Source organism: Chroicocephalus ridibundus, chromosome 9 (assembly GCF_963924245.1).
Source record: "Chroicocephalus ridibundus chromosome 9, bChrRid1.1, whole genome shotgun sequence".
Taxonomy (NCBI): domain Eukaryota; kingdom Metazoa; phylum Chordata; class Aves; order Charadriiformes; family Laridae; genus Chroicocephalus; species Chroicocephalus ridibundus.
In genome coordinates, this window is record NC_086292.1 from 27,408,596 (window position 1) to 27,425,837 (window position 17,242).

The 17,242-nt window shown below is 44.5% G+C and overlaps 1 protein-coding gene across 2 annotated transcripts in view; it reads right to left on the reverse strand.

The window, feature by feature from the left end:
• The window catches only part of BBS4 (Bardet-Biedl syndrome 4), a 44,483-nt gene that overhangs the window by 7,676 nt on the left and 19,565 nt on the right, over nt 1–17,242 (reverse strand). Inside the window, exons 1-12 of one of the 2 annotated variants that reach the window (XM_063345710.1) lie at nt 17,051–17,130; nt 14,158–14,360; nt 13,108–13,171; nt 12,185–12,296; nt 11,498–11,570; nt 9,574–9,627; nt 7,617–7,744; nt 5,755–5,809; nt 4,181–4,249; nt 2,787–2,939; nt 2,490–2,661; nt 1,306–1,375 (exon numbers count right to left, since the gene is read on the reverse strand). In XM_063345710.1, the coding sequence (XP_063201780.1) occupies nt 1,306–1,375; nt 2,490–2,661; nt 2,787–2,939; nt 4,181–4,249; nt 5,755–5,809; nt 7,617–7,744; nt 9,574–9,597 (671 nt within the window). In that variant the 5' untranslated portion in view covers nt 9,598–9,627; nt 11,498–11,570; nt 12,185–12,296; ... (1 more) ...; nt 14,158–14,360; nt 17,051–17,130. Of the gene's footprint in view, nt 1–1,305; nt 1,376–2,489; nt 2,662–2,786; nt 2,940–4,180; nt 4,250–5,754; nt 5,810–7,616; nt 7,745–9,573; nt 9,628–11,497; nt 11,571–12,184; nt 12,297–13,107; nt 13,172–14,157; nt 14,361–17,050; nt 17,131–17,242 lie in introns of those variants that run through there. The other variant, XM_063345709.1, reaches the window with a different exon arrangement.

Sequence of the window (17,242 nt, forward strand, 5' to 3'; positions counted from 1 at the left end):
GAAGCTGGTCAGGAAAAGCCAGGCAAAGGAGCCGACGGGACGTAGAGCTGTTGGAACGAACGACCAAGGCATCATTGCAAAACGCTCTGGCGCAGCAAGACATTTATAAAAACTTTGACCATAGTTTGCACAAGTTCGGTTCCTCTGAGGAGGTTACACAGACCCACTGATGTTTGAAACAGATGGAAAAGTCATATTTAAACCTGTTTTGTAATTCTATGAAGAGGTTCAGTGCCAGACGTGTGCTGGCTGTGCAGGGCTAACTCGCTGCCTGTGTGCAAGCCACAGAACTCCCAGTAAACACCTGAGAGCATTCCAGCACCTCTTCGCAGAGACAACTGCACTATGGTGTCAACCACTATTTTTTGATGTCTGCTGCCCTTTATTATGGGTTTAGGAACTTCCAGGATTCCAAAAATTAAGCCTAGGTTAGAGAGGACCAGCATCTTCTCGTGCCACCTTGTGGTAGCCACTGTGGCTGGAGAGAGTGTTGCTGGCAGAGGTCTGTCGCCAGCGCACAGAGCGCGGGGCTCAGCAGTACTGTGCTGGCTGCTGCAAAGATTCCCAGTAAATCCGGGAGAAGAATCACTGCCTAATCACCTACCAGTTAAAAGCTGAAAAGCAAAAAAAAAAGAAAGGGAAAGAAAAGCAGACCCAGGGAGCCAAAGCTATTCATAAATTTGAGACCAATTTGTTTTGCTGACTGAAACGAACTGAAAGGTTCGTTTTAACAGTTCTGAAACCAAGTGCTTAGATTTTAAGAGCTAGATTGCAAACGCTGACATTGTTAACAAAATGGAGGGAAAAGGGCTACACTGCTGTCCTTTTATATGCTCTACACTAACTTCTTGCCCGCATTCTCCCAGCTAAAATCTTCCCTCTGCCCAAATCAGCACAGATTTTATCCCTCACTGCCTCTCACTGCCCTGCAGAGTGCTCAAACTTTGGGTTACAAACACTCTGGGATGACTGGTTTTCTTCTACTGAATCTGCTTCCCTGTGTAGAAATCTTCACTGGGATCCAAAATCATCACCACTGACTCACTGACTAAACAGCAAAATAAAAACCTGCTTCGGGTTGGTCTGAAACAAAATTTCCCTTTCATTTGTCAGAGCTGACCTGAATTTAAAAAAAAAAAAAAAAAGGGGGTGGTTTTCAAACAATGACTTGCACGGCTGCAGAAATAAAAATGTTTCACTCTTGCAAACCATTTAGGGTCAAAGCAGACAAAGCATGCAAAGGAAACCAGGGAGGGAGGGGGGCAAAGCAACGCCATCACACTGCCAGCCATGATGGAGACTTACTTGTCCAGCGCCACGGCTTGCTCATAGGAACGTTTTGCATTCTCAATGTCTTCTAGGTTTGTCAGAGCAACTGCCAAAGCAAAATGTACACACGCAAGCTGATGTTTCACAAGGGACTTCATTTTTAGGACAATTCTGAGTGTCGTTACATCATAAAATAAGTCGGTGCTCACATGGTTGTCCAGCCTGCTGCCAGGATTAACCCTACTAATGTCAATCCTGACAAATATTTGTCTTGCTTGATCCCAAAAGTGTCCGGTGCTGGAAATCCACAGCCACTCCTTAGGCAACCCAAACCCAAACTCTTACATGTACAAAACCTTTTCTAATGTTTAATTTGAATCTGACTGCAACAGAATCATAGAGTTCCCTAGGTTAGAAGGGACCTTTGAGATCATCTAGTCCAACTGTTGATTTTAGTTAAACCTTCCTCTTCACCACAGAGACAGAACAGGCTATTCAGATGTTATACTTGTCAGTGATCTACTGGGGAACAGCTTCTTAGTATAGTCTTTATCCAATATTTGTTTACTTAGAATCATAGAATCACAGAATGCGTTGGGTTGGAAGGGACCTCTAAAGGCCATCTAGTCCAACCCCCCAGCAGTCACCAGGGACAGCTTCAACTACATCAGGTTGCTCAGAGCCTCATCCAGCCTGGCCTTGAACGTCTCCAGGGATGGGGCCTCCACCACCTCTCTGGGCAACCTGGGCCAGTGTCTCACCACCCTCATTGGAAAGAGCTTCTTCCTAATGTCTAATCTAAACCTGCCCTGCTCTAGTTTATAACCATTGCCCCTCGTCCTATCGCTACGTGCCCTTGCAAACAGCCCCTCCCCAGCTTTCCTGTAGGCCCCCTTCAGGTACTGGAAGGGGCTCTAAGGTCTCCCCGGAGCCTTCTCTTCTCCAGGCTGAACAACCTCAACTCTCTCAGCCCGTCCTCGGATCATCTTCGTGGCCTCCTCTGGCCCCGCTCCAACAGGTCCATGTCCTTCTTGTGCCGAGGGCTCCAGAGCTGGACACAGTACTCCAGGTGGGGTCTCACCAGAGCAGAGTAGAGGGGGAGAACCACTTCTCTGGATCTGCTGGCCACAAACTTATTTCAGCCCAAACTTTCTGCCTCTATAATGTTGCATCCCCTCAGCTGGCTATCCCCTGGGGCTGGATATCAGAGCATTGCATACCTGCCAGGAGCATGTACAGCTCTCCCATCTTGGGCTGGAAGTTGATGGCAGCACTGAGGAAGTGGAAAGCAGAGGCGTACTGCTGCATCGTGAGGTGGACTAACCCCAAATTGTACAAGATCTTCCAATCAAAGGGAGCCAAGTAGTTTGCCCGCTTCAGACAGCTGATAGCCTTCAAAAAAGGAATAAGCGTGCTGTAATGCAGCCCACCCAGGACAGACCTCCTGTCTCTGACACAAGAGGAATCTTGTTCCTGCATGAAGTTAGCTACAGATGAAAAGGAAACCAGATACTTACTGCTACATACTTCTTCTTCCCGAAGAAGCACATCCCGATGTTGTTCCACAGCGGGGGGCTTTCAGGCACAGTGCTGGCTACCACCCTGTATTTGGAGAGGGCAACATCAAAATCTCCATGAGCCTGCATCATGCTGCCAGCCGCCAAGGTAGCCTGTGAGAGAAGATGAGGGACCAGCTGAGGAACTGCATTTCCCCAAACATAGCAAGAAGACAACAGGACAAAATTAATAAACTGAAAGCCATCTCAAGAGCAACCGTTTAACTTTTTCAGGTGTTTTCTTTTGGGGCTGCCAAGACCAGCAGTGGGGAGCAGATGGGGACTCTGGAATCTCCCAACACACAGCAGAACACAGGGTAAAGAAGAGCCTGTTTCTTCCTGCGCCATCTCCATCATAACTGTCTTGGAAATATTGCAACCTGACAAGTGTTTAGAGTATGTTTTGGGGCAACAGTAGTATCTCCTAGTGTCTGAGTCTCTGAGAAGATCTAGGCACTGACAGTTTCTTTTCACCAGCAAGGACAGATAGGAAGAGTTCTGGTGCAAGTCAACTGGAGAGTAAAACATACACAAGCAAGACGTACGCAGCAAAGCTAGCCTACTTCACATCCACTGCCTGATACTGCAAATTAATGGAAATATGCATGGGGAAAAAAAGCAAGTGCTCGCAACACGCTATATTTAGACCACACTAGTTAAGTCCCTTATAATATTTCACAGTGACAAGTAAAATTTGTAAGTGTAAAAGTGTTTTCACAACAACATTCAGCTTGCATTCATGTATCGTTCGTCAACGCCACATTTCAATACTCTCCATCGTTAACATCGTCCAGAAGGAAAAAGAGGCAGAGAGAAATGAGGTAACATGTCTAAAAAGGGAAGCAGTTTCAGAGTCAGGAATGAACCCCAGATGCCAAGCTCGGCCTTCCAGACCAGAGCCAAGGAAAAGTCACATGTCTATGCAGGAAGTGTATACAGCACAGAGTTATTAGCAGACAGAAAAATAATACAACGGAATATCACCTGCATCTGTGCTCCCTATCTAGGAGTCACAGGGTCCCAGGAAGATCTCTTGGGGTTTTTGAAACAACGTCTAGAACATCTTCCTTGCAAAGTAAATACTATGTTTTTTAATTTGTTTGCGACTTCAGATTAAAAACCAAAGGGATCAATTTAACATCCCATATCCTGTCCCCTCCCCTTTCCCTACCTCCACACACAGCCAACTCCCTACCCAGGGAAAGGTCCCAGAAATGTATTTTGGAGAAAGCTTTCTGGGCATGATCCTTTCCAGCCTCTCCAGGCTAAGACCCTGGCAAAGCTCTCATCCTGGAATTAGCTTTAAGAGGTGTCTCATCATTATTCAGCTGGTTTGTTTCCACTCCTCATGATACCTTGTAGTTGCCTGGGTCATAAGTGAGCGCGTTTCCAAGGTGTTCAAAAGCCTTCTGGTAATCCCCAAGCTGGGAAAAGAAGTAAATAAGCATCAGAAATTTGGGAATAAGGGGGGTTAAGAAGAAGAGTGCATACTTTTGGGGCACTAGAATTTCTGGTTCAATTAAATATTCAGAAAAGTGAATTTTACAGTACTCCCACTACACACACATGTTCTTGTTTGATAATTTACAAAACAGATTCTAAAAATTTATTTTGCTGGGCTGGATTCACTGTTCTGACCAAAGCAAAGTTTTCCATATATTTTGTGCTCTGACTCTTCTATACAGGAGCGAGCTTTGGGTTGATACTTCTCTGCTTCTTTCCCTCTTTCAGAAAAGAGACTATAAACGGCTACTCTGCACATCCTCAATTCCCTCACCACAACTTTCTCACTCCCCAAGGCATTCTGTTCATGAGGAAAAGTCTCCCCTTGTCTTCTAACAGACTGCAAGTGTTAGTGGGCACGACTGTGTCCAGATATAAGCACAGAGCTGCTTAGAATCCCTTAAATCCTATTGTTTTCAATTGAGTTATGCCAGAATTGTACCAGTCCAAACAGGATAAAATTCTGGATACTGGTGTCCTTTTTTGGTCACAAAAATGGGTAAGAAGCCCATCTGTCAATTCGACATTTACACTGATGCATCACAGTCCAGCACCTTCTGTAATTAACAGCAAGTGGGAAAGCTGTAGAAGCATCTTTGAAACTCCTGAAGGTGGGCACGTACCCAGAGAGACACGACAAAGAGCGAACAAATCACAGACCAGAGACCCGGGAGGTTAATGTACAGGGCGAATACTCACACTACTTCTGTCTTACAGATACCCCTTCCCATGTCGTATTCCCTTCTAAACCTATACATACCCACTTAAGACATCCAAGGCTCCTACTGGATTTCCCTACCTCTGGAGCAAGGCAGTGTTTTTCAAGACCTACATTTTATTCCCTATATTTCCCTATATTAGGGAAATGCTTAAGGGTCTTTCCAAATCAGCTCTTGGTACGAGTTTTCCAGCCCATCAGTCCTTTCAGGCAATACTGCCTATTCTTCTTTGCTTGTTCACTCTTTTGGAAGCTTACTTTTGGAATAATCAGACCGTCCTTCCCATACATTTCACAGACCCAAGTGATAAGCATGCCTTTGTTATTTAAATCGATTCAGGTTTTCTTCTACGGTGCATTAACGCTAACAATTTCATGGCTGCTTTTGTAGGCGAATAACTTGCTAGACTCTTGCTCCAGAAGCAAGGTAATGACTAGTCGTGTTTTGTTATACTTGGAGGATTTATAACAGAATTAGGGCGGTTGCCAAACAGAATTCCTGGTCTGGCTCAGGTCCAGGGAATCAACTTGCTTTTAGCAGCAAAAGGAAAAAAGAAGATAGCAAAAAGCAAGCTCTGTCATGTTAAATGCAGTCTTTAGAGAAATGTGTGCAAGTCATAGGAAGGCGGATAGAGATTAACTCAATAAAAAGCCCTTGGTTATTTTGGAAATAATTAAGTTCACGTAATAGCGAACAGTCTTCAGTACCTGCAAGTAAAGTAACCCCAGTGTTGTAAGGAGGTCTGTGTTTTCTGGAGAAAACCTGTAATACAAAAGCCAGAGAGCTGCGTTGTTTATCAGCCCTTCTAGAACAGGGTAAAAACAGAACATGGAATTATGATGCTACATTATACTAGTATCACTCCAGGAAACTAGCTGTTATTATTAAACACAAATATCAGAACAATTGCCATCATGGGGACCTCCTTTGAACAATATTACACCTAAGCTTTCAAAATGTCTTCTAGATATAAATGAGAAGTCAACACAGCTCTGTAAAATAGATCTGGATGCATAATAAGATAATGTGGTTCTTCTAAGCTTCAAAGAGAGTATGCATCAGCGACCTGGAAATACGAAATGGGATTTTTCCATCCTCTCCCACAAACCGCCCTCTTGGGCCATGTAGGACAGGCAATCCTCTGCATTTCTGATGGATCCTATGCACAATCACTGTCAGATTTTTAATTCACCCTACAAAAAGATTACAAACCTGGTTTCACAGACCAGCTGTGGAGTGCTCGCCGCGGCTCTGTGCTACGCTGCAGCCCACAGCTTGGAGTGCTCAGAGAGGCACTACCTGCTAATGTGTCCCTGGCCATACACATCGCTTCATTCAGCACAAAAAAAGCTTGAAAAAGTATGTCCCAAGGGCTTCCAAGTGCTTTACGCAACTGCCAATCCTTCATTGCCAGTATAAGGTTCACACAGCAATGTTGTGAACCCTTTTAAAAGCAACGCCTTTCCCAGTAGCTTTTGAAGACATAAATAGGATGAAAGCAACAACCAAAAAGAAAAAGTGGACACACTGTATTTGTGGCCTCACTCACCTTAACAGCAGTAAGTTTTCAATTCCTTGCTATCGAGACTTAAGAAATCTAAAATGCACCTCACAGTGGCACCTTTACACCTCAACCAGAACAAAACCACCTGATGGTATATAAACACAGAGCAACAACAGGCTATCCTGGAGCTGGTAACAGCAGGCAAAATGTAATAGGCAGATGAGAACAAAAACAACAAAAAAGAAAAAAAACAGGAGTGAGGAAGAAGGGAGGGCAAGGGGGCACCAAGATAAGAAATATAAACCTGGTAAGACGCTTAGCAAGGATTATTTATGTAATAAACATTCTAGATTAGTCCAAAAGTTTACCCAACCCAATAGACTGTCAGACAGCAGTCCAAAGCAGATGTGCAAGGAAACAGCATGTGAAAAGACCTGGTACAAAATGTAGACCCTGCACTGGCTTGCGGCATGCTCCTGCTTTTCTTTAGTGTTTGCCTCCATTACAAAACTCTGTTTAAAAGTATTGGTAAATCAGATGCTTGGGAATGCCCTAAGACAAGATAGATGGGTACTGAGAAACAGTGACGGGGTGGGAGAGACTCACTGTGAACCAACCCATCTCTAGCCTGCCTACTCGCAGGCTCTCAAACATAAATCACTCCAAGCGAAAACAGCATGTGAAACCCAGCAACTGATTTTTGACAGACGATCAGGGTTAGAGAGACACCCGGGGTTAGATCTTTTTTGGTAGATAAACCTTTGGGATTGATGAAGTCAGTTTTGGATGGGTTTGCTCCCAGGCATCTCTGTCCATTTGTTTTTCCACTTTTTTTTGGCAGACCTTCAAACAGCTACCTTCTTCCCTGACACATTGTCAGCAGGAGGAGGACTACAGCTGAGAGCCGAGACAGCTGAAGAGCTTGAAAGTGCCAGCTTTGCACAGAGACACTATAATTACCATTAGCTTTTTAATCATGTCCTCAATTCAGATCTGGGACACCAATCAAATTTCTCCTGGCACAGGATGGGACGTGGGCAGATAGAAAAAGGGATATATTCTTACTCTACGGCTTTCTTATAGACTTCAATGGCTTTATCTGTCTCCCCCTCCAATAGGTGAATTTTCCCCAGCATCATGTAAGTCAGATCATGTCTGTTGAGCTCCAGGGCATTGTTGAGCTGGTCTCGTGCCTAAACACACAACAACAGAGAATAAAAAAAAAAAAAAAAAAGTGATTACAGAGTCCTCAGTGAAGCAATAGCCCAAGAGCAATCCCCAGCTGCTAGCGAAAGGGAACAGCTAACACCCCCTGAGCTCGGAGAACCCTGCTAGCAAAACCCATCCCAGCTAATTGTTGAAACGAGTTCTGCATCAGGACCCATGTGCTTTTAGGGACAGAAAAAGGCAACGTGGCATGCTTCAAGCCAAGAGAAGAAGCAATGACCTCCCAAGGAGGAGAGAAGCACGGGCCTGTTCCTGAATTTGAATTTGTTTGGTTTGAGGGAATCTCCGGATTTGTCAGGTTAACAGGTACATTACAGTTTATTCTTCGCTAAAATGCTTATTCCAGCAAAGAGCACGGATTGCCAAGTAAACAAGAGGAGTGAATCAGCTCTTGTCAGGCACACACCAATCCCCTCCAACAGGAGACACCTGGAAGCATGTCTTCCTTTTACTTCCTCAGGCCCAGCCAGCAGGACAGAAAAGTATGTTCGCTGTCTCTGAACTCAAGATATATTAGAAAGACAAATGCTGACACAGTAATGGAATTTTGCAATACGAGATATCTATTACCGGCAACTACTGAAGGAAGAGACAGCCATCCCCAAGGGCTTCGTTATATTTCAGACATCCTCATGGAAGTATTGCTGCCCAGGGTGACTGGTACATCTCAGACTTACGGAGAAGCTGAGAAGTCAGCAGGTTCCAGTTTGGAAGGCGTTACTGCAGACAACAAAGCCCAAGTATGAACTCCAGAGTTCTTGCTTTACAGCCATGCCTCGATCAAGGAACGCAGCAGGGGTTTGCTGCAAGGACCACAGCACCCCACCAGAAAGAGCAGCAGGGAGCGGTTGGGCCAAAGTGAGGAGTTTTCTAAAAATGCTGTTTTTTCCTTTACAAAGTGACCCCAGAGGATCAGAGACAGCTTGGTGCTCACCACGAGCACCTGGGGCAGAGTTAAGTGAAGAGCTGGATATGGCGGGCTCAGACCTGGGAACAAAACTCCATTTCAGGCCTCCAAGAAGTTCTTTATTAGCTACAAAGCTAATGAAGTTAGTGCTCCCCACACTGCAGCTATGCTCTTTTGTGACTTTTGCTCCAGGCTTGGTGGAGCTTCAGACACAGGAGCAAATAAATCTTTTCCATGGAGGAAAAAAGGTGCCTGTTGCACCTCCAGCAAACCAACCCTGTAACTCTTCTCGCTGAATCCTGCCAGACCAAAGGGAAGGCAAGTTTTCCTTCAGAAACTCTCTGCATGAGGTGCAGCAGTCTGAGCTGTATGCTGGGGAAACGGTTTGGGTCTTCACCATCATGCTTCTCTTTCTTCAAGAAGACGGAACTGGCACGCTGTACGGATAACTGCTCCTCACAGAACCAGCAGTGTTTATGGTTCTAGTTTTAAAAGGCTCGGAAAGAGAAGCAGCTCTTGTTGGGGCACAGCTGGCTTTCTGTCTAGTTTGCGGCGGCTCTTTGAGGTTTCTCAAACATTCCCTTTAAAACCAGAAATGCTCTCTGAAAAATCCTAGTTCAGAAAGAGCCTCCTGGCCAGCAACAAGGCTCACCTCAGTGTCACTCTGATCCAACTTCGCAATCTTGCGGCCGACTCAAAGTAATTCAACATGCAAATAGGAACAGAGGCAACTCACAAACTTTTGCTCCCAGAAACAAACGCTGAAGCTAAAAACCTTCCTTAATGCCTATCACTGCAAATGACCCACTTCAAAATACCAGCGAGAGTGAAATTTCTGGGAATTCTGCTTCCCATTTGTCAGGCAGATAAGAGGAGTATTTGCATTACCTTGTTGAAGTGTTTCAGGTACATGTAGCACACACCCAGGTTGTGGCTGATCTCCTGTAAAAAAACACAACAAAACCCCCAAAACCAAATCAGCATGAGGTCTGAGACACGTGCTACACAATCTGCCAGTGCTAACAGTCATCGCTGAGCTGGACGGGGAGACCCCTGTGCCTTCCCACACCCTTCTGGCTTTGTACATCAAGTAAACCTATACATTCAAGTTGCTTCTGGAACCTGCAGAGTTTAAGTGTGATTGTACACAAAAGACTAGAGGCCACCGAGATAGAAATGCAGCAATGGCGATGGTCTCTTTGGAGAAGAAGGAGCAAAGACTGGTTTCTTCCCTGAGATGTGATTCAGTTCCCAGGGAGATCTCTGAAGCTAGGTAAGTTGGCTTCTGGGTGGCTCTCAATCTAGCTGTACGGTCATTAGGGTATGCAAAATGCTGCACCCAGCTGAACAAAATGTGACGATGTTCCTAATTTTCCTAGAAGTTGAGCACCAGAAGGGCTGATATCCTTCTGGCATCTTAAACAATTTTGCACCAGAGTAGAAAGATCCCTTAGGGATACTAACCACTCTGGTGACGCTGTGGGGAAGAATCATGCCTCTAATTCATCGCCAGTACTTTAACAGACAAGCTACTTGCCACCTTCCCCACCCTGGCACATTTTGGGGAGCTGAAAAGCAAGGTCCACTAGTTCCTCATTTCTATTCTGGTGAGCATTTCACTGCTTCATCAGTTCAGACAGCCTTGACCTTTAAGAAGAAACTCTCTTATTTCCTCATCAACCCTCTTAGAATGATATTCTCCTCCACACAGTCTCTCCAGTTGTGGAGAACAGTAATGATGAATCAGTAACTCCTGGTTACTGCAGCTCGCAGAATGAGACAGCGCAAGGGAAGAGCACAGGCTGGCTCCACTTCCAGTGCTGAGCCTGGTGTGCGAAACAGGTAATCAAAATACCCGCTGAACCCTGCCTGCTGTGGCTGTAAATAAGGTTTTTAGGCATGCTGAGCACATACTGCAGGTAGCCTGGTTAGCTAAGGGAGTGCAGACTTGAGAGAAGACCCACGGTATAAAAGGTTTCTGAGCTGTCTGGCACAGGATAAGTTGAATAATACCAAACGTATCCTTGTATCAAGTCTGAATTTGAGATGTACTGAGCAGCAGAAGTACGGCTAAAGCCAACGAGTACCTGATGTCTTAGGGAATGAGATCACACGTAGCAAGTCTATCTTAGAAACAACACTTCTGCAGGCAAAACACTCACCTGCAGAAGGCTGCCCACAGCTAACGGCAAGCCACGTCCTCTCTCCTCTCACCCACTGTCACACGTTTCCCTTTGCAATACTCTTCCTTCACTTTTTGACTTCTTATATAGAAGACCTAATTTAATTATTGCTCCTGTAGCCACCAGACTAAGTTTTGCCAAAATAGGTAATGCTTGGTAGGTAACAAGCCACCCTCTCAGCTAGTTTGAGGGTAATCTTTTTCAATGGTGTTTTGCATTATAAAAAGATGCCCAATTACTCAAGCAAGTTTTAATGATAACTGAGGGTTTCCAAACAGGGAGCTACTTCCCATATTTTCCTTAACGTAATTTAGCTCTTTGTACTATACACAGCTATGTTAATACTAACACTTTGCAAAGCTCAAACATGTTGTTCGATTCTGTGTGTCCCAAGACCAGGTGTGGGATTTTGCAGGCAGAAATGATGCCTTGCTCCTGTGATCCCAGCCAGAGGCTGCAGAGGCCCATCCATGCTAAAAGTCAACGTCTCTCAGCCCTGCAGCTCCTCCTCTGCTCAGAGTGCAGGCAGTAGCAGCTCACCTCCGCCTGGAACAAGTTCGCAGCCGGTTTCATAAAACTGCAGAAACATCTGCACACTACAATAATCTGCAAGTCACTGAAACACTTACCCAGTCCTTTTCATCGAGTTTGGCTGCTTCGTTGTACACTTCAATGGCTGCCTTGTGTTTCCCCAAAAGAAACCTGTGAAAGCATTTCAATTTTTATTTTTTCTTGATCTGAAACCCTGCTGTGCAACCACTATCACCTTTGCCAGTGAGAAATGATGCTATTTGCTAGTTCTGCAGAGACCTGTGTGAGGAGCCCTGAGAAGTTTACAATCTCAGCGATACTATAGCCTGAGCACTGCTCCCTTTCAGGGCCGAGGTCGTCAATCCTGCGAGATGCTGAGGCGCTCCCTGACGTTACTGGAGATGCAAGGAATGAATTCGCAGGCTCTGCAGTCTGCCTTTGTCTCAAAGGAATAAGAGAGGTGATCTAACTGGGCACCCAGAAAGGGGTCCGTAGGGCAAGTTTACACAGCTCAAGTCAGCGCCCTGAGCTCTGGAGCTAGAGATCAGCGTGTTACGTCTCTGCTTACAGCACAAAGAAAAAGAAAATAAAATGGCAGCCAGGCAGATAATAGAGATTCTGCTTTTAAGGGTAGCCTACGCTTCTGGAAGCCAATTCAAGTGTTGATAAGGAGGAAGCATGTTTGGACTTCAGCAGCCTGGGATTTCGCTTGATGCCTGGGAGAAAAACAAAACATGGAAGGTCCTGGGTGGCACATCAAAGAGAAACAATAAAACAACACTCACAGCGATCGTGCCACCTGCTTGAGGTTGTCAGCGCTCCGAGGGTTCAGAATGGAACATGTCTGAAAAAGTTCAAGAGATTCTTGAATTTTCCCCTCCAAGCGAAATATCAAAGCTGTAAGACAACATATAGCAGGCAAATTAGTCCATTATCTGCAGGAAAAATGCGCCTCTCTGACAGCAGGGAAAGAAGGGAGAGCACAGATAGATTAAAACAACACTTATTTCGTCTTCCCCCTCCTGCAGCAACCTCAGGCAGAAGCTGTGTCTGAGGGCAGAACGACAACGCATGCAAAGGACTCATGCTTGCTTGGAAAAATTCCTGTTCTTCAGAGCAAAGGCAGATTTAAACCCTGGCAAATTGCTCATTAAGACACAGTCTGGATTTCCACCCCCCCGCCCCAGCCTCTACAGGCTGTTGTATGTTCTTGGCCAACAAATTTCTGCTGTTCCCCATCACAACACTTTGAATTGCAATGCCAGGTTTTAGGCACATTTTTTAGGGGACAGAGGGCAGGACAAGAGGAAGATGATGCTTAAAGCAAAGAGGAAGACAACAGTCACCTCGGCAGACAGCTCTAACAGAAAACAGGCATCTGTGATACAATCAAACACACAACCCAAGCACACGCCAACACACTGAAGGCCAAGAGCCCACAGTCCAAGGAGGAACCGGTGACAAACTCATAGATAGGGACAAAACAGAAAATCTAATCTGCCCATCCATGTGAAAATCCCAAACTTCTAAACCAGACCTGGCAAGCAGAAAAAAAGCCAACCTTTTTTTTTTATATATATATATATATATATATATAAACTTTATATGTTTCTATCATCTTTTCCCCTTCTTATCATTCACTGAATCTCAAATCAGAAGTAACTTGCTTTAGCAAAATTAAGACTTTTGGAGGCCTCTTGTGACATACCTTGAACGTAGACTGCGTATTCGCACAGCCCATGAGACTCCTGGAGCTGCTCTTTGATGACAGCCTGAAACAAGAAAGTGCAGCGAGTACATACCAAACGCGGACTCCCTCACCGAAAAGCCCATTAGCTGGTTCACTATTACCCCATTCCTAAACTGCAGCATGGCAACTTTCAGAAGAACATAAACCCTTCAAATATTTTAATAAAGGCAGTCCCTATGGAAGAAAATCGATTTCTGACTGTCCAAATACTTTCTTCAGCCTTGATTTGGGGGATTTTTTGTATGTGCTACATACACTTGTGCTGCAGCTGTGCTTATTGCAGAATGCCCTAAAATAACTTGAATTCAACCATCATGCAACACGTTGATGGACACAGTTCTACCTTTTGTGATCATAAAGGTGGTATCACACAGTACATGACAACTACAACACTCGTTTAATCAGAGTTTGTGCTTGCAAAAGTCAGTATTAATACAGAATTTGTGGCTAGTTACTGCAATATACTATATTAAAATGCTGTAAGAGTGGCAAACTGTCATTATTTTAACAGAGATAATGACAGATATTCAGTTTCCGTTACAGAAACCACAGCCCCACGTATAATAAAGGCACCGGACTGCAGCTGGGACAGCTACAAGAGCGCACAGAAGAGTGCAAGCTCCTCACTGTGTGTGAAGAGCACTGTGCCAGGAATACTGTAGCCCTTTTAGTATTTCTCCGTTCATTCCTATTACCAAAGATAATTAGATATTACCTGGGGAAAATGCCACAAGGAATCTCTGAAAGCATCCTCTGCTGATAAGGGTATCTACTCTAGGCTCTTTGTGAAGAAATAAATTGAATTGGAGCAACTGCAGCTGAGTCAATGAAAGCCAAATGAACAAATGACGAGTACATGGGAAAAGGAAGGGGAAAAAAAAACTAATGAAAATGTAAATTCTTGCTGGCTGCATTCATGCGGCTTACTGTTTGGGGTGCGAGCGCAGCTTGCCTATATTCCACAGTCACACATGACCCGAAATTATAGAACTGGTTGAAAAGACTGACCTTTGGGAGGATGAGCACTGTGGCTATGAACCAAGAGCATCATTTCTGCTCTGAGACTCCTCTTTTGCTTGGAAGTGGAAGAGACAAGTGGGGAAAAGAAATATTTGTGGGCTAACAATAAGCTGGTGCTCTTCTGGCACTTCTGTCAAGTGTGTGATCAGTACCAGCAACCCCTGCCTCCGAGACGAATATAAATGAAGGACCTGAAAACAAGGAGGAAACCTGAACCTCCAATATAGCACATAGAAGGAAAGCTGGGTGAAGGCAAGAAGGGTTATTATTGAGAATCCTCACTCGTAAAAAGAAAACAAAGGACATGAAAGAAAAGGAAGAACAAGTCTAGGCTGTGCTTCCCAGCCAATCTGTATCTGGTAATATATCTATATTATACTCTGTACAAAGTACATTATTATATGACACTCAGCTTAGACATAACCAAGCATCTCCTGAATACGGATACTCTACATTGCTCCATCTACATAAAACCGGCTTCTCAGAGCAAGAGAGGGCAATAGAGAGCTATCTTTTAGAGAGATCTGATTAATTCTATAAACCCTAAAAAATCCCATGGCAAAAGGCCTTGAGCTGAGAAATATGATCCGTAATCCCAGCCTTCCCTCCCAAATTTATTTAACTCACCAACAGAATTTAGACATGCTGGCAGGAGACCAACCAGCACGAGCGATTTTAATTAATTAAAAGCATCTGGTAATTTTAATAATTCCTTCCTCACACATAACAGAAGCGGAAGATTTCTGTTGTGAAAAAGCGGTTAGGGGGCAGGGCTGGAATTGATGCCACAAGCAGAAAACACAGTTTATTCGCTTTGCATGCGAAGAGCGAGAGCCGAGTGATGCTCAGTGCTTAGCAGGGCCTGTCCCCTGGCTCCCCCCACCCCTCTCTGCCTGCGCCATCACAGGGGACGCTGCAGCCGTAGGCTGCGGGGGATCTTTGCCTTGCACCTTGCTGGGTAGGGGGAGAGGCAAATCAAGCAGCCAGCATTATTAATCTCTCACTGGAACAAGCATCAGGATTTATCAAAAGCTTGGCAACACCAAAACAGAGAGAGGAGTGGCACTGTCAGGGTTAAAATCAATTTGTATGCTTTCACTTTGGGGAGCTAATGTTGGCAAACAAACAGTTTTTTCTTGGCCTTTTACATCTTTGAAAAATATGGGAGCTTTCAAAATCATGTTAGAGAGGAGGCATTTCAAAGCACCGAGTGGGAAAGAGGGTTTAGCAAGATTCAGACCACAATTAACAGCATCACAGGTCACTCGTTTCTTAGCTGAGTCTTAAAAGAAAACTGGACTTTAATGATGCCCAAACTATACTAAAATCAAGGAGTTTACAGCAATTTAAGCCACTGGGGATACTGTCAATACCTTTTTCAGTTTTGAAGGTATTATCCCCAAACGGCATGTTTGGGAATGTCTGTGCTTATCATGTATAAGGACAAGGACCTGGGGCATCCAGGTTAGACCCACAACCCCACATAACACCAGCAGAGAGAGACCGAGACAACCAGAGGGCAGCTCAGCCCACGTAAGATCTGAATCGCCTTTTGGAAGTGCCTAGCACTCCTCAGTGAGGAGTTCCTGAGGTTCCTATCTTCTCCGGGACAAATCCAGGCCTCTGAGCACAACTCCATCTCATCTGGGCAATCATCTGCTGTGGTTTGGTGCCAAACTCTTCCAACTTTACTGCAAAAACCCTACTTTGTGAGCAAAAGGCTTTGCTGCCTTTGACAGCTATAGCAAAGCTGGCCCGCCAAGCAAAAGAGCGTTAGCCGTCTTCTCTCAGTTTTTTTCTATTTTGCTTACTTCCATGACTGATGAAAACGTGGAGAAGTCAATGTTGCCATTATATCATCCACTTGGTTGTTTTCTTTGTTTTCCTGAGCTGTACATCTTTTCTGCGCTCTGTGATTCTATATCACATCACAGCAGCAGTAAAAGTACACAATCAGAGACCAAAAAAATGCAGTCAGGTCAGCAGAAAAGGGAAACAATTTTCCATTTAGATTTCTAGTCCAACTTTTGTTTATATCTATTTAAACCAAGGTCTGAGAGGAAATCGCTCTGCTGATGATACAACCCTCCGGCTCCATTAATTAAGAGCTAAATGAATTTCCTCCAGCCTGCCACTTTCCTAAGCACCCCCAGGAGTTCTCCAACAGCGAGAGACGAGTCCTGACCAACCCTGCTGTTGCAGAAGGAAAAATGTCTTTTCAGATCTTCTCTGCACATGACAGAAACAGAAAGGCAACTCTTATTACCCTCCTCCTGCCCACTGGCACATGATCTTCGATAGCTTGTGTTCATTTTATCAGGAAAACACACCATTTAATAGATTGGCTATTTCCTTAGTCCACTTACCGCTATAATCCCAAATCGAACAACCACTTCCAAGCCAGCCACCGAATGCAGGAGAAACGAAAGGGTGCAACATATCATGTGTAAAATGAAAGAACTGTGTCCAAGGGTAACCAAGATCTTTTTTGTTAGACTTGGTAGTAACGTTTTACTCAACTGAAGTGTTTTTCATAGCGTCTCTACAGTACCATCGAGAGACCTGCACTATGGAACTGCATTATTATCATTTTGGAAGAGGCTATTCATCACTTGGAACAAGAGAGGTTTGCAGTTCTTTCCATTTTTCCACTCCCAAAGACATACTGAGCTCACAGAGTGCTCCAGAGCACTGCACGCATGAATCCTGAAGGTAGGCAACGATTTGAGAACATTAAAGTTATTTTACTTGTATTTTCTCCTGGTCCTCTTATTCCAAAAGAAGCCAGGAAAGAGGCTGGTTTGAAAACTGGTATGAAAACTATTGTTTCATAATGTTAGTAAAATACCTCCTAATGTAAATTGTCAGAAGTAGCTCTTACCTTACACTCGTCGTAGTCTCTGCGAACATACAGCAGATAAATCAACCAGTTTTTCCTCTCTAGGATGGGTAACTCCGGTGCTACATGTAAAATAGGAATAGAATACAGCAAATCAGAGTGATCAGCAGGGAAACGGGGCACAGCACAGAGAAGTTCTCAACCACCCGATCTGCAAGCACAACTAATTCCAGA